This window comes from Falco naumanni, chromosome 10, assembly GCF_017639655.2.
Source record: "Falco naumanni isolate bFalNau1 chromosome 10, bFalNau1.pat, whole genome shotgun sequence".
Taxonomy (NCBI): domain Eukaryota; kingdom Metazoa; phylum Chordata; class Aves; order Falconiformes; family Falconidae; genus Falco; species Falco naumanni.
The window spans coordinates 4,848,659-4,867,910 of NC_054063.1; the positions used below are offsets into that span (position 1 = coordinate 4,848,659).

General features: G+C 45.2%; 2 protein-coding genes across 3 annotated transcripts; both read left to right on the forward strand.

Annotated features, from left to right (window-relative positions):
- The first annotated feature begins 2,168 nt into the window (after positions 1-2,168).
- LOC121095139 (serum amyloid A protein-like) lies at positions 2,169-3,809 on the forward strand. Its single transcript, XM_040609556.1, has 4 exons — positions 2,169-2,278; positions 2,628-2,760; positions 3,073-3,211; positions 3,613-3,809. The coding sequence occupies exons 2-4, from the start codon at positions 2,655-2,657 to the stop codon at positions 3,752-3,754; spliced, it is 387 nt and encodes a 128-aa protein (XP_040465490.1). The 5' UTR covers positions 2,169-2,278; positions 2,628-2,654; the 3' UTR covers positions 3,755-3,809.
- A 153-nt stretch (positions 3,810-3,962) lies between these two features.
- SAAL1 (serum amyloid A like 1) lies at positions 3,963-18,525 on the forward strand. 2 transcript variants are annotated; one of them, XM_040608351.1, is made up of 12 exons: positions 3,963-4,134; positions 4,795-4,908; positions 9,393-9,476; positions 11,810-11,889; positions 12,275-12,334; positions 12,599-12,714; positions 13,674-13,857; positions 14,135-14,217; positions 14,348-14,536; positions 15,334-15,530; positions 16,060-16,152; positions 16,698-18,525. In XM_040608351.1, exons 1-12 carry the CDS (start codon positions 4,018-4,020, stop codon positions 16,788-16,790), a joined length of 1,410 nt encoding a protein of 469 aa, XP_040464285.1. In that variant the 5' UTR covers positions 3,963-4,017; the 3' UTR covers positions 16,791-18,525. The 2 variants fall into 2 exon arrangements, with proteins under 2 accessions (XP_040464285.1, XP_040464286.1); XM_040608352.1 differs by lacking the exon at positions 14,348-14,536 and having other exon boundaries at positions 3,972-4,134.
- Positions 18,526-19,252: the final 727 nt, after the last annotated feature.

Consider the following 19,252-nt stretch of genomic DNA (forward strand, 5'->3'; position numbering starts at 1 on the left):
CCCCTTTCTCAATCTGAGACTTAGATTACGAAATGTCTACGTTGCAGAATGTTTGCAGGGTATAGCTTGCATTTATAGGTATTTAGAACTACAGGGCAACCATTTTGAGGTTGCTTTTTATCCTAACTATATCAGAATGTACAAACCCAGAAAACAATCTTCCAGGTGCCTCTGTACGTGTATGTTTACCCAGCGTGCGTGTGCAGCCTGTGTTTTAGTGCTAGGCCAGAAAGGAATATTCTGTTCAAACCCTTCAGCACACTCGGGGGCAGCTTGCCTGTTTCTGTTGCAAAAGCAACGGTTTTGGCTGCAGCTTGTTTCTGTGGGCCAAGGGCTGTGACCTGGAAAGCAGGCCAAGAGGGTACGGGAAATTAGTGCTCAGGCTGTTAGCTGCCCTCCTTGTTGGAGACAAGTCAAGGGGCTGAGATCCAAGAGCTTCTAAAGATCCCCTCCAGCACCTACCTTCTTGCAATTATCCTCACACCTGTGCTTTTTGCAGAAAATTTTGGTTTGAAAAGAGTGTAAAACACAGCAGACCACAGCGGAAGACTCACAGATATACTCTGTGGCCCAAAATGTTTGAACTCTTGTAGGGAAAAGTTCTACTAAGTCACTTTTGAAGGTAATGCTCTGTTCTAGGTCCCTGGGCGCAATGGCATGTTAGTGAGCCTGTACCCCTACTTACAGGGATAATTTTCCAGTCTTTTTTTCTTTTTTCTTTTAAATCAAAACGGTGACAGACAGGGCTACTTGTGGCCAGCAGAGAAGGCACTCGAGCTGACAAGTACTCTAAAGGCGTAAGTCATCACTAGGATGCAGAGTTGCAGCAAAACATGGTCTCTGCAGTTACTGAGCTGTTAAGTATCAGGTTCAGGGGTGGCAGGGGACAAAATCATGTGTCTCACCCCCTGATTTTTGGAAGGTTTCCTTGTCCATTAGGTTAGGGTTTGGATTCTCATCTCAAATTGTTCTGTTCAGAGATGCAGTTTGCTAAAGAATATCTGTCCTGCCATGCCAGGCCTGTCTGTGGAAAATGTCTCGTCTTCCCTTAAGCTAAATTCTTTGAAGTTCAGTGATGCCCAAGGAAGTTAGCTGCTGGCATTTGTTATTGCACCTCTTTTATCTCATGCCTCTGCCCTTCAGCTCTAGTGCCTGTTTCAAGCGACAGAGTTGTGAATGGGGCATCTACGCATACCTCTTCTGCAAAGAATTTAAAGAAGCTCTCTTAGACTTGTTAAGTTATGTAAGAGACCACTCAATGGGGAGACATTCTGCATGTTCATTCTGCAGTGCATCTGCACTCAAACCTAGAGCTTTCTGCAGGGATAACAGTTGTGTCAGTTGTTAACAAAGGGAAGCATGCAGGCTTCTATGCAGAGAGAGCACAGTGGCTGCTGAAGCTGTGAACCATGCCAAAAGGGCCTGACAGTTAATATATTGATCTTAAAATCTAGTAGATTTGTATCTGTATGGATCTGAACTTCTCCTTAGGTAAAATGTTTATTGCTGCATCAAAAACTCTCCTTAGTTTAGCCCACTTGAGCCCCACTGAGCCGCTGTTGCAGCGGGAGGGCTGGAAGTCCCTCGAGAAGGATCTGTGAGAGCAAGCAAAGGCAGGATGAAGCAGCCATTCACACCCTCGTATGTGCAAAGTATGACCAGCAGGGACGGAGGTGTATGCAGTTTGCTTTGCAATGGAGTTAAGAGCAGTGCTTCAAGTTTTCCATTCAATCAACTCTTTTTCCATTTTGTCATCCCAGCATGCATGGAAATTTCATTTAGCAGTTCTTGCAGCCATCCTGGTAATGCAGCTGTCCGTTCCTTATGCACTGGCACAGACCTGACTTTTTGTTTCAACATACAGTGTGGACTGTCGGCTACCTTCTCCTCCAAGCTCTGTCCAGCACAAGAGCCGAACAAAAGTGTCACCCTGAAACCAGCTATAACACTTCAAGCGTGCAAAACACTTCAGTCTTCTAGGCGGTTTCTCACAGCCTACTTGTTCTGAGGAGCAAATAGTCTCATGGACAGCTGAGGAAGCACCACATACTTTCTAAACAATTCTGTAACAGGAGCAATGAACTTTCAGTAAGGACAAGGACAGGCTTACCGTAATGCTTTCTGTGTTGGAAGTGGAGTGGTGGTGGGGAATTCCCGGAAATGGATATCCTTTCCAGGTTCCTGTTTTGAGGGGTTTGAATTGCTTATAAATACCCTCTCTGAGCCTGAGAGCAGAAAAGACAAGCTCCATCTCCTTTGGCTTTGCCTTTTTTCAGTGGTGAGTGATACTCTGAGCTATATGTGAGCTATATGTAATAGGTTTAGCTGGCGTTCAGGAGCAGGACTAATGCTTTAGCATGTGGGGCTTCCCTGTACTTACGATAGCCGCAGCAGGGAATGCTAAAATGCAGGTTTCTCGTGTCCATCTGCCTCTGTTGCTGAGTGCTTGGCTAAGCTTGTGGTCAGGCAGAGGGTGTCACTCCTTGTGGAGGGAGAAGCGGGCTCCTGGGCTACAGCCATCAGCGCTGGGGCAGCTGCCTGGGCACAGCTATGGGTGTGATGGGTGCCCTGTCGGCAGTCTCTCAGAGGTGATCCAGAGCTGCTCATCTCTCTTGATTGTCTTGCAGCTCCGTGTCAGGCTCGGGCTGGGAACCATGAGGCTCTGTGTCTGCCTTGTGTTGCTCTCCTTTATTGTATGCGCAAATGCTGACATGCCAGGAATACGCGAAAGCGGACGATTTGTCTGGGATGCAGTGGGAGGTAAGCCGCTGTCAGCTTTCCCTCAGGAACCCCCTCCCCGAGCACAGGTTACTGGCGGTATGGACACAGCCCTCGGAGCTGGGGGGTCCGCTGCTCCACGTGAGGGACCTCACTGTGTCCTGCTGCTGGAAGAGGGCCTTGATCAGCCCCTGTCGGCCCCTCCCGTGGGCTCAGCCCTGTGCAAGGGCTGATGTGGAGAAGCACCTCCCGGTGTTACTGCTCCTTGGGCCTTCCAGCTCCTGGCTGAAATGGTGCTTGACTCTTTCTGGGATGACTCTTTAGTCATCATCTCTGTTTCTCTTCTTTCTTCAGGGGCATGGGATATGTACAGGGCATACCGGGACATGCGCGAAGCGAATTATATAGGTGCTGACAAATATTTCCATGCTCGTGGGAATTATGATGCTGCCCAAAGAGGACCTGGTGGTGCTTGGGCTGCTAGAGTGATCAGGTAATGGATGCTATTTGACTTGTTAACAGTGAGTAGCTAGGGATCCAGCATTCTGGTGGGAGTGAAGTCCTTTTTCTTGTACCGAGCTTTTGGCCTAGAAGGGCAGCGGTGGGGGAGCCGTTTGTGTCTGAACAGCCTGCCGCTGTAGGAATGGTGCCTCTCCTCCCACATCAGTGTGAGCCTTTCCTCTTATCCTCCTGAGGAGGCAGATTCCCTGCCTCTCCGTTCCTGGCGATAAGGAACTCTCCTTGTAACAGTTCTGGATTCCACGGTGGTTCCCAGACAACTGAATCTCACCCCGAGGAGTCCTGTGGAAAAGTTAGTTTTGCAGGAGTGAGGAAACCAACACCGAGTGGAGTTAAATGCTGCTTAGTTCAGGTGGCCTTTTCTCCTCCTGCTAGCGATGCCCGGGAGAAATGGCAAAGCGACGTGAGCGGCCGAGGCGCAGAGGACACCCGGGCGGACCAGGAGGCGAACAAGTGGGGCAGGAGCGGCGGGGACCCCAACCGCTACCGGCCCGCCGGGCTGCCCAGCAAGTACTGACGCTGCTCCGCTGCGACACCTCCCCCGTGCAGCCGAATAAAGGAATTCTGCCGAACGCTGCTCGCCTGGCTGCTGGCTGTGCTCCTGGGGGGACTGCGGCCGGGCGGGGCGGGGGGCTTGCGGGCCCGGCAGCCCAGGGGGTCCGCAGCGGCTGCTGGGCTGCCGAGACCCATGGGCTCCGCGCCGGCAGGGGGCGCGGGAGGGCGCCGCGGGGCGCCGCTCTGGCCGCCGCCTCGTTGGTGCCGGGGAGGCGGTGGGCCGCCATGGACCGTAACCCGTCGCCGCCCTCCAGCGAGGCGGAGGAAGAGGAGGGTGACGCGGTGGGGAACACGGTGTACAGCAAGCACTGGCTGTTCAGCATCCTCAGCCGCCTCATCGAGGTGCGGGGCTGGGGGGGGCGGGGGAGCACCGGGAGGGAAGAGGCGGGCGGGCCCGGTGAGCGCCCAGCGCCTCACGGCTGGCGGGCCCGGTAGGATCCCAGCGCCTTACGGGCGGCGGGAGCGCTCTGAGGGGAGGCGGTCGGCCCGGTGAGCGCCCTGAGAGAAGATGCGGGCGGGCCCGGTACGTTCCCAGCGCCTCACGGGGGGCGGGCCCTGTAGGTTCCCAGCGCCTCACGGCTGGCGGGCCCGGTGAGCGCCCAGCGCCTAAGGGGGCGGGAGCGCCGTGAGGGAGGGAAGAGGCGGGCGGGCCCGGTAGGTTCCCAACTCCTCACGGGGGACGGGAGCGCTCTGAGGGGAGGCGGGCGGCCCGGTGAGCGCCCTGAGAGAAGATGCGGGCGGGCCCGGTACGTTCCCAGCGCCTCACGGGGGGCGGGAGCGCCGTGAGGGAGGGAAGAGGCGGGCGGGCCCGGTGAGCGCCCAGTGCCTCACGGCTGCTGGGGGCCGCTCCCGGGGCCGCTCGGCACGCTGAGTTCCTGCTTGTGTGTGGTTTTTTTGACGCTGTGACTGAAGCGACAGGTGGTTGTTAGCGTTTGATGGCATCTGTCGGTGGTAGGTCACGTAATGCCGTACCCCTGTGTGCCCCCCACCCCTTCGCACCAGGTCATTAGCCCCGAGAAGACAGAGCCCACTGTAAGCCCCGAGGAAACCCAGACGGAGCTGGACGAAGAGATGGAGAATGATATTTGCAAAGTGTGGGACATGTCCATGGATGAGGTAGGAGCGGTGTGTGGGAATTGGACCCAGAGGGTGGTTCACAGCTACGGGCATTTCTGCCCTGTGTGTTGTCAGGATCCTTCTGGAAGCGGGTGAAGACACAGAATTATGTGGACTCTGTCAGCTTCCTGATTTTGGTTGTACTGATTACTCTATGGTTTGGCTGACAGTGCCCTGAGAGTCCTTAGGCAGGGCAGGTGTGGTGAATTGGCATCACGCAGGCGCATCAGGAAGGCTACCTTTCAAAATGAGCAAGTATGTTGTGTGCACTCTTAAGCCCGGACTAGTTTGCAAAAGCACTCCTAGCTGCTGGGCCCCATGCTGCTGCTTGAGGATGTAAAGCAGAACAGTGTATGAATGGAAAAGAAACGAGGTGGTCTGCCCAACCTTCCCTCCAGCTGGCTGAAGGATTGTGGGGTGCTGTTGCTTTGAGTCAGCTGACACTAATGGGGCCGTATGCACACCTGTTGGTTTTCTGTATTATATGCAGGAGGTGAACCAAAGCTCAGAGTTACTAGAAAACAGCACCTTACCTATAGCTGAATTTAACCCAGGTGCATAGCCTGTATCTTCAGCAGTTTGATTATGGAGATAATATTGATGCCATCTCTAAATAGGCGTATTTCCCTCTAGCATTTGTAATGCATCCTGGTGGGAAGTGTAGTTTTTTCTGCTAGATCAACAACCTTTTAAAGTTTAGCTACAGACCTGCAGTCAATGTCACATAGCTTTTTTGGTATTTTTCTCAACATTCTCAAATGCTGGAACAAATATTCAAGTAAGAGGTATTTTTTTATTACTACTGTTATATTCCTTGGCTGTTTATTTAGGTATTTTAAATAAACGTAGAAGATGTGTCCTTTACTTCCCAAATACAGAACTAATCTTGTGTTTCAGTGTGGTAAAATGAGATTTTTTTCTTTTCATAGAATGGTCGACTTGTAGAATCATAGAATGGTTGGTTGGAAGGCGCCTTAAGGATCACCCAGTTCCAGCCCCCTGCCATGGGCAGGGATGTCTTCAACTACATCAGGTTGCTCAGAGCCCCATCCAGCCTGGCCTTGAACACTGCCAGGGATGGGGCACCCACAGCTGCTCTGGGCAGCCTGTACCAGTGCCTCACCACCCTCACAGTAAAGAATTTCTTCCTAATATCTAATGTAAATCCACCCTCTCTTAGTTTAAAACCGTTTCCTCTTGACCTGTCACTACATGGCCTTGTAAAAAGCCCCTCTTCAGCTTTCCTGTTGGCCCCTTTAGGTACTGGGAGGCTGCTGTAAGGTCTCCCTGGAGCCTTCTCTTCTCGAGGCTGAACAACCCCAACTCTCTCAGCCTATCCTCACAGCAGAGGTGCTCCAGCCCTCTGACCGTCTTAGTGGCCTCCTCTGGACTTCCTCCAGCAGTTCTTTGTCCTGCTTGTGCTGGGAGCCCCAGAGCAGTAATACAGGTGGGCTCTCAGGGGAGCCGACTAGAGGGGGAGAATCACCTTCAGCCTGCTAGCCCACAATTCTTTTGATGCAGCCCAGGATACAGTTGGCTTTCTGGGCTGCAAGTGCACATTTCCAGGCCATATTGAGCTTCTTAACCACCAACACCCCCACTTCCTTCTCCTCAGGGCTGCTCTTGTTCTTTCTCCGCACAGCCTGTATTTGTGCTTGGGATGGCCCCCACCCACAGGCATGACCTCACACTTGGCTGTGTTGAACTTCACAAGGTTTGCACAGGCCTACCTCAAGCCTGTCAAGGTCCTTCTGGAGCCAAAACTGCCCCGCTCACCCCCTTCCCAAAAAAGACTCATTTTCCTGGCATCCCTTCCCTCCAGCATGCTGACCTCACCACACAGGTTGGTGTCATTGGCAGACTTGCTGAGGGTGCAGTTGATCCCATGCCTGTGTTGCCAACAAAAATGTTGAGGAGCGCTGGTCCCAGTAGCGACCCCTGAGGAATGCCACTTGTCACTGGTCTCCGCTTGGAGCTGGAGCTGGTGACCACAACTCTTTGAGTGTGATCATCTAGCCAGTGCCTTATCCACCCAGCAGTCCATCTGTCATATCCATGTGTATCCAGTTTAGAGATGAGGATGTTGTGCAGGATACTGTCAGGTGCTTTGTACAAGTCCAGGTAGGTGACATAAGTTGCTCTTCCCTCATTGAGCAACGCTGTAACCCCATCACAGAAGGCCACTAAATTTGTCAGGTGCGATTTGCCCTTAGTGAAGCCATGTTGGCTGTCACCAATCACCTCCTTATTTTCCCTGTGCCTTAGCACAGATTCTAGGAGGATCTGCTCCATGATTTTTGCCAGGCACAGAGGTGAGTCTGACCAGCCTGCAGTTTCCTGGGTCTTACTTATTTCCTTTTTTAAAACTGGGAGTTAAATTTCCTCTTTTCCAATCAGTGGGAACTACAGTGGATCGCCATGACTTATCAAATATGATGGATAGTGGCTTAGCCACTTATGTTCGCCAGTTCTGTCAGTACTCATGGATGCATCTTATCAGGTCCCATGGACTTGTGCACCTTCAGGTTTCTTAGATGTTCTCAGGTCCGATCCTTTCCTACAGTGAGCAGTTCATTCTCCCAGTCCCTGCCTTTGCCTTCTGCGACTTGGGCAGTGTGGCCAGAACACTTGCTGTTGAAGACCGAGGCAAAAAAGTCATTGAGTACATCAGCCTTCTCCATGTCCTGGATAACTAGGTCTCCCATTTTCTTCTGGAGAGTGCCCACATTTTCCCTAGTCTTCCTTTTATCACCAGTGTACCTATAGAAGCATTCCTTGTTGCCCTTGGCACCCCTGGCCAGCTTTAATTCTATCAGTCTGATAGAATTAATAAATCTGGTCCCTGGCTATGTGGACAATTTCTCTGTATTCATCCCAGCTACCTGTCCTTGCTTTCACCCTTTGTGTTTGATTTTGTCCAGGAGCTCCTTGTTCATCCATGCAGGCCTCCCAGGGTTTTGCCCAACTTCTTTGTTGGGATGCATCCCTCCTGAGCTTGGAGGAGGTGATCCTTGAATATCAGCCAGCTTTCTTGGGCCTCTTTTCCCTCCAGGGCTCTATCCCATGGCATCCTACCAAGCAGATCCCTGAAGAGGCCTGTCCTTGTTTTGGTTGGGATAGAGTTACTTTTTCTTCTCAGTAGCTGGTACAGTGCTGTGTTTTGGATGTGGTGTGAGAATCATGTTGATAACACACTGATATTTTCAGTAGTGTTTATACTAAGTCAAGGACTTTTCAGTTTCTGAGACCCTGCCGGTGAGAGGGCTGGAGTGGCAGGCATAAGAAGCTGGGAGGGGACACAGCCAGGACAGCTGACCCAAACTAGCCAAAGGGATATTCCATACCAGTATATAAACTGGGGGGAGTTGGCTGGGGCCAGCCGTCACTGCTTAGGGACTGGCTTGGCATCAGTCAGCAGGGGGTGAGCAATTGTATTGTGCATCGCTTGGGGTTTTTTCCCCTTCCCTTTGGATTTTATTCCTCTCCCCTTCTCTCTCTCCTTTTCGTTATTGTTATTTTTATTTTATTTTATGTCAATTATTAAATTGTTTTTATCTCAGCCTTTGAGTTTTACCTTTTTCCCAGTTCTCCTCCCCAGTGCTGCTGAGGGGGTGGCGAGTGAGATGTGAGCGAGCAGCTGCGTAGTACTTAGTTGCTGGCTGGGGTTAAACCATGACAAGGCCAAAGTCAGCTCTCCTGAAGTCCAGGGTAGCGATCTCGCTGTGCACCCTCCTCACTGCCCTAAGGATCTTGAACTCCACCATTTTGTGGTCACTGCAGCCAAGGCTGTCCTTGAGCTTCACGTTCCCCACCAGCCCCTTCTTGTTGGTGAGAACAAGGTCCAGCATGGCACCTCTCCTCGTTGGCTCCTCTAGCATTTGGAGAAGGAAGTTATTGTCCATGTGTTCCAGGAATCTCCTGGATTGCCTATGCCCTGCTGTGTCCCTCTAACGGATATTGGGGTGGTTGCAGTCCCCCATGAGGACCAGGGCTTGTGAACATGAGGCAGCTCCTGTCTGCCTCCAGAAGGCCTCATTCGCTCCATCTGCCTGGTTGGGCTGGCTGTAGTGGACCCCCACTGTAATAGCACGTGTCCCTGCCCTCCCTTTAACCCTGACCATTTGTGTGGCCTGATCAGGGGCTGATGGTAATCCTTTCCTTTGTTTCTTTTTGTATGTCAGGGTGATGCCACTGAAAACACGTATTGGCTGGACTCTGACTTGGTGTCTCTGACCCTCTGTTGAGACTGAAAAAGAAACTAAATGTGACTTTGGGGCTCATTGTATAGCAAATCACTGGCATCCTGAATCACTACAGGGGCTTGCTGATCTTTCATTGAAAAACAAGGAGTGTTGGTATTAACTGATCTCTTGTAGTGAGTTTGACATCTCTTTGGTTCAGTCCTTGTGCTTTGAGAACAAATTTGATTTTGTGTTTTGGTAATTGTAGAGGTCCATTTACTTGGCCATTCGTTTCTTCCACAGGATGTCGCTTTATTTCTTCAGGAGTTCAACGCCCCCGATATATTCATGGGAGTTTTTGCCAAGTCAAAATGTCCTCGCCTTACTGTAAGTAGGGGCTGTCAAAAAGCCGTCACATATTAATAGTAATAGTAGATAGCTCTGTACATGGGTTTGCACGTATCTCTCTCATTCTGTTGCACGTTTGAATACATTAGGGGAACAAGGAGAAAGCGCAAAATCAAATTTTAAGATGCTTTTTCGTAGTGTTTTTAATAGTCTAGTCAGTAACTATTTCAGTGATGTTGAAGCTGATATATGTCATTAATGATGAAGGACTAAGTTTATCAAACCTTGTTATAAGGCTTGTTATAAAACCCAGTAAAGACTGGCCTTTTTTTTTTCTCATTACTTATTTCATGATTACTGAACAGAAATGTCGTGAATTTTGTTTAGTCAGACATACCAAAGTGTGGTGGGTTGACTTGGAGGCCAGGTGCCCACCAAACTGCTTTATCACTCTGCCCCTCCTCAGCTGGACAGCAGGAGAAAAAGATGACAAAAGGCTTATGAGTTGAGATAGGGGCAGGGAGATCACTCAGCAATTACTATCATGGGCAAAGCAGACTTGACTTGGGGAAATTAGTTTGATTTATTACTAATCAGATCAGAGTAGGGTAATGAGAAATAAAACCTGAATCTTAAAATGCCCTCTGCCCACCCCTCCCTTCTTCCCAGGCTCAACTTCACTCCTGATTTCTCTGTCTCCTCCCCTGAGTGGCGCAGGGGGACAGGGAACAGGGAGTTATGGTCGGTTCATCACACGCTGTCTCTGCTGCTCATTCCTCCTCGCTCTCTGCCCCTGTTCCAGTGTGGTGTCCTTCCCATGGGGCACAGCCCCTCAGGCACAGACCATTTCGTGTGAGTCCCCGCAGGGTCACAAGCCTTGCCAGCAGCCCTGCCCCAGCCCAGGCTCCAATCCCCGCGGGACCATTGGATGGGGATCTGCTCCACTGTGAATCTCCATGGGCCGAGGAGGACAGCCTGCCTTGCCATGGGCTTCCCCTCGGGTTGCCAGGGAATCTGCTCTGGCACCTGGAGATCGTCCTGCACTGACCTGGGTCTCTACAGGGCTGTTGCTCTTACGTAGTCTCACTCCTCTCTCTGGCTGCAGTTGCTGTTGTGGTGGTTTTTTGCCCCTTTTTAAACATGTTGTCCCAGGGGCGCTACCACCATCCTGATGGGCTTAGCCTTGGCCAGCAGTGGGTCTGTTTAAGAGCCAGCTGGCATAGGCTCCATTGGACGTGGTGGAAACTTCTGGCAGCTTCTCACAGAAACCACCCCTGTATCTGCCCTGCTACCAAAACTTTGCCACGCAAACCCAATACAAAAGCTAATCTTGGCAGTTAAGAACTCCTAGACACCAATGTGTAATACTTCTTTTTTGTTTGTTTGTTTTTCCTTCTTCCTTTGTTTTCATGTCATTGCTTTGCAGCTTGTATTACACTGTAATTCAGTATAGGTTTTCAAAGGTATTCAGTGTTGGTATGACTTCCCTTTCTCTGAAGCTACCGGACACTTTACTTCAGGAGATGAGTAGAAACACACAGTTGAAAGTTCAGTACTTTGTCTTTTGAAGAGACAACCAAAATATGGAAGCGAGTGCAAATTGTCCGTCACAGCTGCTTTCTTGAAATAGTGTCTTCTAGAGTGTCTGCTGTAATGTAGCAGAGGTAATAGCATGTTAATAATTAAGAAAATAATCTTGAACAGCCAGAGTTGATTACAAACTTTAAATTGCTGAAAATGAATGATTCCCAGGACATTCTCTGTTAGCACTAGTTACCCGCAGGTATTTCAGAGCTCTTATAGAAGTATGCATCCTTTCAATGATTGTTTAGCTGTGAACATCCTAATGGAATGCAGTGCTTTTAGCTTTTTTTTGGTTTGGTGGTTTGTTTTTGGTTTGGTTTTTTTTTTTTTTTTTAGATCTCTGTAATCAGAAAATGGGCTTTGCTGGAAGCTTGTATTAAGACCCCTTTCTTTTGGCAGGAGATGAATATCTGTGAGGGTTACACTTACATGGCAATAGTTTTGTTCTTGGGATTCTTTATTGTTTTAATAATAAGGATGCCAGATTAGCTTCAAAACAGTATATGTAGAATATGCAAGCAAAGTTGATTTCAAGATGTATTTGCTTTTATGGAACACCTTAGCACCTAAATATCTGAATAGTACCTGTCATGAGTATATTTCAAGCTAGTCTAATAGCATTCTGTAGAAAAATCAGTATCTCTGTCCTGAAATTGGTGGGTCATAAGAACTTGGAGACCAAACTGGAAAATGTCTTTGAAAATTTCTTACTTTTGTCTTATGGGTGTGGAAATAAAATTGTGAACTACGTTGCAGTTGCCTCATTATACTGTGTTTTGGCTTTTCAGGAAATCTGTGTGGGAATATTAGGAAATATGGCCTGTTTCCAAGACATATGCATGTCCATTAGTAAAGATGAGAATCTTGGGTAAGTGCATATGTGCTTTATACACTCACGACTACTGCTCTTCTGGACTAAAAATCATGAAATAGATGTTACAGAAGGAACTAAGTTTGCCTGCCATGCCTCATCTTCATTCACACCTTTCTGGCTGACTGTATATGTGGGAAGTGTTCAGTGAAGGAAAGAAACAATACAGAGCACAATTATTTTTGTTTTTTCATCACCCAAGTTCTTGAATCTTTTATTTCTAAGTTTGGCAATCTTGAAACACTGGAAATGCATGCACAGTCAGAAGAAGCTGGTTTTAATCTCGGAACATGGCTACAGTTATGAAATCAACCTTTTTATAATTATTGTCTTAAGCAAAGATAGATTTTATTAACTTTTATTTTGCATTTTCTCCTTAAAGCCAAGTGTTACTGCAACGTTTGTGTGATTCAGACTCCCCGACTCTTCTGGAAACGAGCAGGTAGGACATCTCAGAAATTTATGCATCATTAGTGTAGTTCTGCTATGTTCTGAGGCCTGGGAAGAAAACTGACAAGTGGGTTCACTGTTTTATTATCCTTTCTTTTCCTGTCCTTTTTACCATTTCCACATAGTTCTGGAATCAGTTCGCTGTGAGCTAACTTCCTGTTTCTGTCACATCATTCTCATTATTTTGGATTTACACTTGTACAATTAAAATGAATTAATTGGCTTCTGATTTGTTTAATGGGCAATTCTTGTCTAGGTTGTTGTTAACTTGCCTCTCCCAGCCTGAGGTCGCTAATGTCTGGGTTGAGAGAATCCGAGAAAACCCTTCCGTGTATGACTGTGTGTGCTTTATCATGTCCAGCTCTACAAATGGTAAGTTGCCAAAACAAGTTGGGAATTGGTGGGTGTTTGCAGAAAAAAATGAGAACTGAAGTATGCCATTTCAAACACAAATATTTTCAATTGGAAGTACAGAATTGCTCTAAAATAAAGCAAACCTCATGAATTTAAAGGATGCCAAAATAAACCTGTTCTGCCTTTGCAGGTTTATAAATGTATGTAAAACCAACCAGAAAAGTGGCCACATTTACATTTTGTTTTTCAAATCAGATAGGTATTTTCCATTCCTAAAAAAAAACATTCTTGTGGAATGCGAACTGGAGGAATGATTCAGTTATTCTGAACAGCAGCTGAATACTGCACAGGGTTTGCATATGCAGTCAGTAGCACACAAATCTCTCTTAGCACTAATTTAGTAAAAAACACACTAAGCACCTATTAATGGAAATATTCTGAATAGCATTTACGTTTCACGTCCGACTCGATTGTAATAGCAGTTACGATTTGTCTAGGAATCCTAATAATTTAGCTTTTTCAATTTGGTTGGGTTTCTGGGTTTTTTTAATGACAGTGCTCAAAATTCCTGCTCTGTCCAATTAAAATCACAGATCTGCTTCAATGAAATGCAGATTGGCAGATGTAAGGTTAGCAGAGTGCTGCATGTTTAGGGACAAATCTTAGAAAGTTTCATTTCAGAAGCAGAAGTTGAGACTTTTCAGGAATGTGAAGTCTCTTTGCAGAATAAAGTTTGTGCTTCATAAGTGGCATGTCGGTGTCGGTGGCCTTTTGAACAACCCGGTTTATCAAGCTCTTCACCTGATCTATGCCACAAAAAGGAATTAAACATAGTAACCCTTAGTAGGTCATGAACGAAACTAACATATTTCAGCACTGCATTTACTCTGAATATTTCTATATATTAGCATTTTGTGAGCTAAGTTTTGCTCTTCAGTTTTAGTCTTGTTGAAATTTATACGTTCTCTCTTGTGCAGTTGAATTGCTGGTAAAAGTGGGTGAAGTGGTGGACAAGCTCTTTGATCTAGATGAAGAGCTAATGTTAAACTGGATTAAAAATGGTACTTGTCGGTCTGTGGGACCATCTGTAGATGATTCCCCTGAAGAACTTCCAGATTTCAAGATTGTGCCTTGTATACTTGAAGCAGCCAAACAAGTCCGGTATGTGAGATTTCTTTTTGGTTTCATGGTTGGGGAGACTCCTCTTAACCTTGTTAAGACCTGTGTCTGAACATCTTAATTTCAGTGGGAGCTGCATAGTTTGACGGATCACTAGAATACATTTTGCTGTACTTGTAATTTGAAATGAGTCAACTAGTTTGTTAGCAAAGAGAGTGGCAGTGATTGCTGATAGTCTTCTGTGTGTCCAGAACACACAGAATATAAACTCAGCAATCAGATCTTTAATAAGTCTTTGTTTTTTGTTTGTTTTGTGTAGATCAGATAATCCGGAAGGACTTGATGTTTATATGCATATCTTGCAGCTTCTGACCACAGTGGATGAGGGTATTCAGGCTATTGGTAAGACACTTGATGGCACCGAGAACGGCAGTAATGTCTGGATCATCAGATATTTAATGGGGAGAAAAATAATTCATGTACCTAGAATAAATTTGTTGGCTTGGTGGGTTCTCTTTATTTCTTTCTCAAGTGCAGGCTCCTGATGGAGGAAAAGAGACTTGGAGTTTGCTTTATGACCTCGTTTGCCATGAACTTTGCCAGCCAGATGACCCACCGATCATTGTGCAGGAGCAGAAGACTGTGTTGGCCTCTATTTTGTCCGTGCTGTCTGCTATGTTTGCTTCACAGACAGAACAAGAATACACCAAGATGAGGAAAAGCAAGTTGTGCTTTTTTCTGGGTTTTTTGTTTGTTTTTTTTTAAGTTATTTTCACAGTTGACTTTGTGTACATGAGGTGAAAGGTGATTAATTTATTACTGTTTATTAGAGATCGGTTCAGAACACAGAATTCAGTTACATGTTTGAATACCGTAAGACTTTTTACTGGTGACTCTAAAAATCACAGCTAGCTCAAAGTTCAGTTATTGGATATCTCTGAAGAGTTACAGTAATAGAATTTACAGATTCTGTTCAGTCTTCTGCACTGGGTAAATTAATGAAAATTGCACAATTCATCTTTGCTAAAATACGAGGTCTTGATAGTAATACTTTTTTCTTTTAGTAGAGGGAGATTCTGCACTTTCTTAAATCCATCTTTATCACTTGTTACTTTTCAGTCCATTGACAAGTCTTTAGAATTAAAAAGCCTGCCTTGGGAAGGTCAGAGTCATCTGCAGCAGAAAGATGTTATATTGGTTTGGTTTATCAGATAGGATATCTGGATGCAAATTTGACATAGCAGCCTCTCTGAGACATTTTCGTTCTCATGTTTCTTACCCCTGGCATATACTTTCTATAGATACAGGGTAACTTGCAGAAAAAATGGTTTGGGTTTTAGATTACATTTCCATTGCTACTTGCTCCTTTAAAACAGTCTTTGACAAAACAACACTGTCAGAATGTACATACCTAGAGCTTTTATGTAAAATCTGGCAGTGTTTTCAGAATTCTCACACCTTGAAAGGATGGAGAAGAATTTTGAGTGTTAAACTTCCATTTTCTTGTTACTTTGTTAGATATGCCTCTGATTGGGAGCTTGATTCGTATCTTACAATACATGGAGGGCTGTGGGAAGAGAGCTGTTGATAACTCAAAGGGATCCGAACAAGAAGACACTGGAGGGGCTGATATTAATGAGGAAGATTTCCATTTAAAAATTTTGAAGGATATTTGCTGTGAATTACTTTCCAATATGCTTCAAGAACTGACAAAGGTAAGAATAAACAAAATTCTAAGAGAGGGATTTCTGCAGAACAGGTAAGAAAACAGACGTTGCTATTAATGTGGTCATCTTTCTGTGTCAGTGAAGGTGCATGCTGGAAATTCATTAGAGAATCAATCAGAAATTGAGTAGCAACATGTGTGTTAGATGGCAGGGAGAGATTTTCTGAGGTGTGTGCCTCCAGGGTCAAGATTCTGTATGATAAATTCTCTAGATGTATGTCACCATTTCTTTTGAATGAAAGCCAATTTATTTAAGAAAACAAAAGAATATTAATATATGAACTCGCCTTCCTAGCTGGACTCCCTTATTAGGGGAGCATTCGGATTAAAAGACTTGTGTGTGAGCTTTCACACTGTTATGTATTAGCTGCATCTGGCATTCTCTGAGAACTAAGTTCTGGTTGTTTTACCCATTTTTGAGAACAAAGTGCATACTGCAGACAGTGCAGAAAGTTTTGAGTTGGTTCTTCAACAGCTGTTCATGACGTGCAAGCTGTATTTCTCATTTTATTTTCCAGGAAAATACATTAGAAGGACTACACCAGGGACATTTAAATGAACAGACATGTTCCTGTGCATTTCAGAACCTCTTACCTCTGTATTTTGCATCAGTGAGTATGTTGCAAGGTCTTTAATATAGCTGAAAAAATACTATTCAGGTGGCAAGACCTTTGAGAATCAGAGGCAGAAATAGGTCAGAATTGTTCAGACACAGGTAATACGCCATTCCAGACAGTCTTTACTCTGTCTGTTCTGGCTTACTTCAGCCAGAGCTTTGCCTAAATCATCAGCTGATATAAGGATCAAACTGTGCTGAGATGAGTGGATGTCTGCAAATTTATGATAGTTGAAAATGTGTCCTGTATATTTTTATAGAATAATTACTCTAAAGATTTTTCATAGGGAGCTTTTCTTTATGTACTTTTAATCAATAAAATAAGCATTTGGGGAAGGTGATAATGTTTCAGAGTTGAGGCCAACTGAAATGATGGGGATTAGGAGAAAAGTATGTACAGTGTTGGCTGCTGCTGGTGAGCAGGTACAGAAGTAGAAAGGTCCCCTATACCAAGCGTAAGAATTCTGTGTTCCGTGCAAGCTGTTTTGTTTTGTTATTTTCTTTTTGTGTGTGTGTGTGTGTTTACGATTTCATTTCTAGGTGGAGAGTTTCCTTGAAGTTCTGCGTGAGGCTGATCAGACACTTGCTGACAATCTAGAAAAATGTTTCCCAAGCCTGAAGGTTCATGCCTGAGAATATACATGAAATATTTTCCTTCTTTGGAGTGAAGATTTTTGACTGTTTCATTACAGTGTTTCAGAAATCAAGTTCAGAAAATGCAGGAGAACGAGGCAACCTCCTTACCAACAGGTGGCTTTTAAGAAATATTCCAGGTTAATCTGATCTGCCTGGGGAAGGAAATTGGTGTAAATTCAGTTCTGCATCTTCCATCCTGTTGGCTCTGGTGATGAGAGACTGTTGATTTCTAATTGCTTCTCTGCAGTGTAGTTTTCTTGGAAAAACTCTTGATTCTGTCCTTTTCAATTTAAGTTGAAACAGCAAAATCAATGAAATGCACTAAATAGTTTTTTATGATGCTGGTTTCTTCCACTTTGCTGTTGGCAAAAAGAGGATTGATCAATAGGAAATCCCAGATGTCCTCTGCTTGAAGACCTTCAAGTACCTGATAAAAACAGAGTTAAATTACACAGTTGTTTGTGTTTGGTTTGGGGTTTTTTTCTCTTTTAGATTGTATGAGTACCTTGAGCAGGTATGGCAACAGAAACGTTTCATCCTGCTTCTTTAAAATCTTCATATTTCTTACACTGAAGTGTCTTCCGCACCTCAGCTCTGAGTTGTGGCGTCTAGGTCCTGTGCAGTTTAAAGGATTTGAGAACATGGTTACCAGTGGTCTATGCTGCAGCTTCCAACTATTGCAGCCAGTTATCAGTGTTAGAGTTGCAGGGCAGAGTTAGAGTTGCAGGGCAGGTTTGGATTTTATTTGTGGCATACTTGCAAACTTTCTGCTTTTGTAAAGCAGTCTCCGCTTCCTTTTAGGAATGTAATGTGTATCGGACCGTTCTTTCCTCATTTGTGTGTCTTATGAATTATCTGTGAATGACATTAGAAATGCCGTGTTAGCCTTGCTTTTTCAGGGGACCTTGAGGTGTTAGGTCACTTACAGTAAATTCAGTCTTCTAAAAATCCCCTTTTTAATTTTATTATGTTTTAACTGCATTAGATTTTTAGATCATGTGCCTGCATGCAGTACAGCTAACATATTCAGTGTCTGAAAAGACAGTATAACAACACATCAGCTTTACTGTTCTTATAAATGAGAGTAAAAAACAATTGGTCTTTATTAGGTTTGAGATGTAAAAGAAAATGGGAACCAGAGTGTAGAGAATAACTTTCTACTATATACACACATTCCCTGGCTCTCCAAGTTTTTATAGACTTTAAGTATTGTGCTGGGCCATGTTTTGTTTGCCTCGAGTTACCTATACAATGCGGTAAAATACGGTATGTGTATATGTATATAGCTTTTTCATCCAAACTTCCAGTTCTCAAAAACTGTGCAATTTAATCATTCCCTTGGGCTGCCAGCAGCATCTTGGTTGTCAGCAGGGGATTTGGAATTACAGATATCTGACTTGTGTCACCAAAAAGAATTGTCATGGTTTCTATCAATTTTTGTATGCTATGTTTATTGGAGAAAGCTGGTAACTGTGAATAGGATGACAGCATTTTTCATACTACTTTGACAGTTTTGGGATATTTTCTTAAACCTATAGATTTGTAATAAACTTTCTTTTAAAAAAACCCTGTACGCTCTCCTTCATTCTAAGTGTCAGTTAGACTTGTTTTCTGAGCCACTGGAAATCTCTGTTACTCTGAAATATGTCATTTGTCAGAGGAAAATTGAACCTCTTTGTAACGTCTCAATGTCCTGTAAAATACGTTGTTGATCACTAGATATTCATTTGAACTCTCTTTGGCTTTCTTTGCTTAGTCATTTTTATGGTCTGGAAGTTAATCTGTCTTTCATGTAGTTGTTAACATTTTTCTGAGCTTAATTTGTCCCCAGATGTATTCTAAGTATCTCCGTGATAGCCCACCATAGTTAGAATTATTTCTGGTTTGTGTCTCTTGAAATTTGTTGGAGTCATTGAAATTTTGTAGTAGTTGTTTAATGTAACATACAAAAAACCTGAGACAGGATCTGTTGTTTTATTTTGTTCCCTGTTCTTTCCGATACACAAATACCCAGTATTGCTGCTTAATTGTTAAATGTGGTATCACTAATTACAGTGAGTAGATGAGATATATAATTTCCCTGGTATAATTGTTGCCTAAGTGGGATGATATCCAATGCCTGTCATGCTAGAAAAAATGGCCAGTGGCAGTAAGTGGGAAAAGAGCTGGGTTTCATCCTGCAAGAAGCTGTAGAAATGAGTCAGTCAGCCTTGCTTCAGCAGAATGCTAGTTAGGTGTGCTGGGTGTTTTTATCCTTGATAAGCCTGGTGAAATGGAAACTGAATTCCCCCTTTACCCCGCCGAACCGCTGCCTTTGTGCAGGCTGCGCTGCGTTGGCTTTGGGAGCCAGAGGCTGGTGTCAAATGGAATGCGAGGTAACCCTGCGGTGGGTTTTGCGTTCGTGTCACGGGAGAAAGGTGTGGTTGAACATGGTGCGCCTGTATTTCAGCACCTTGCCA

Excerpts from the sequence above, each read along its gene's own strand:
- SAAL1 (XM_040608351.1), top strand. The coding sequence starts at position 4,018 with ATGGACCGTAACCCGTCGCCGCCCTCCAGCGAGGCGGAGGAAGAGGAG. Across the intron at positions 11,890-12,274 it reads AGTAAAGATGAGAATCTTGG|CCAAGTGTTACTGCAACGTT; the intron begins GTAAGTGCATAT and ends TTCTCCTTAAAG. Across the intron at positions 13,858-14,134 it reads GAAGCAGCCAAACAAGTCCG|ATCAGATAATCCGGAAGGAC; the intron begins GTATGTGAGATT and ends TGTTTTGTGTAG.
- LOC121095139 (XM_040609556.1), top strand. The coding sequence starts at position 2,655 with ATGAGGCTCTGTGTCTGCCTTGTGTTGCTCTCCTTTATTGTATGCGCA. Across the intron at positions 2,761-3,072 it reads TGTCTGGGATGCAGTGGGAG|GGGCATGGGATATGTACAGG; the intron begins GTAAGCCGCTGT and ends TTCTTTCTTCAG. Across the intron at positions 3,212-3,612 it reads TGGGCTGCTAGAGTGATCAG|CGATGCCCGGGAGAAATGGC; the intron begins GTAATGGATGCT and ends TCCTCCTGCTAG.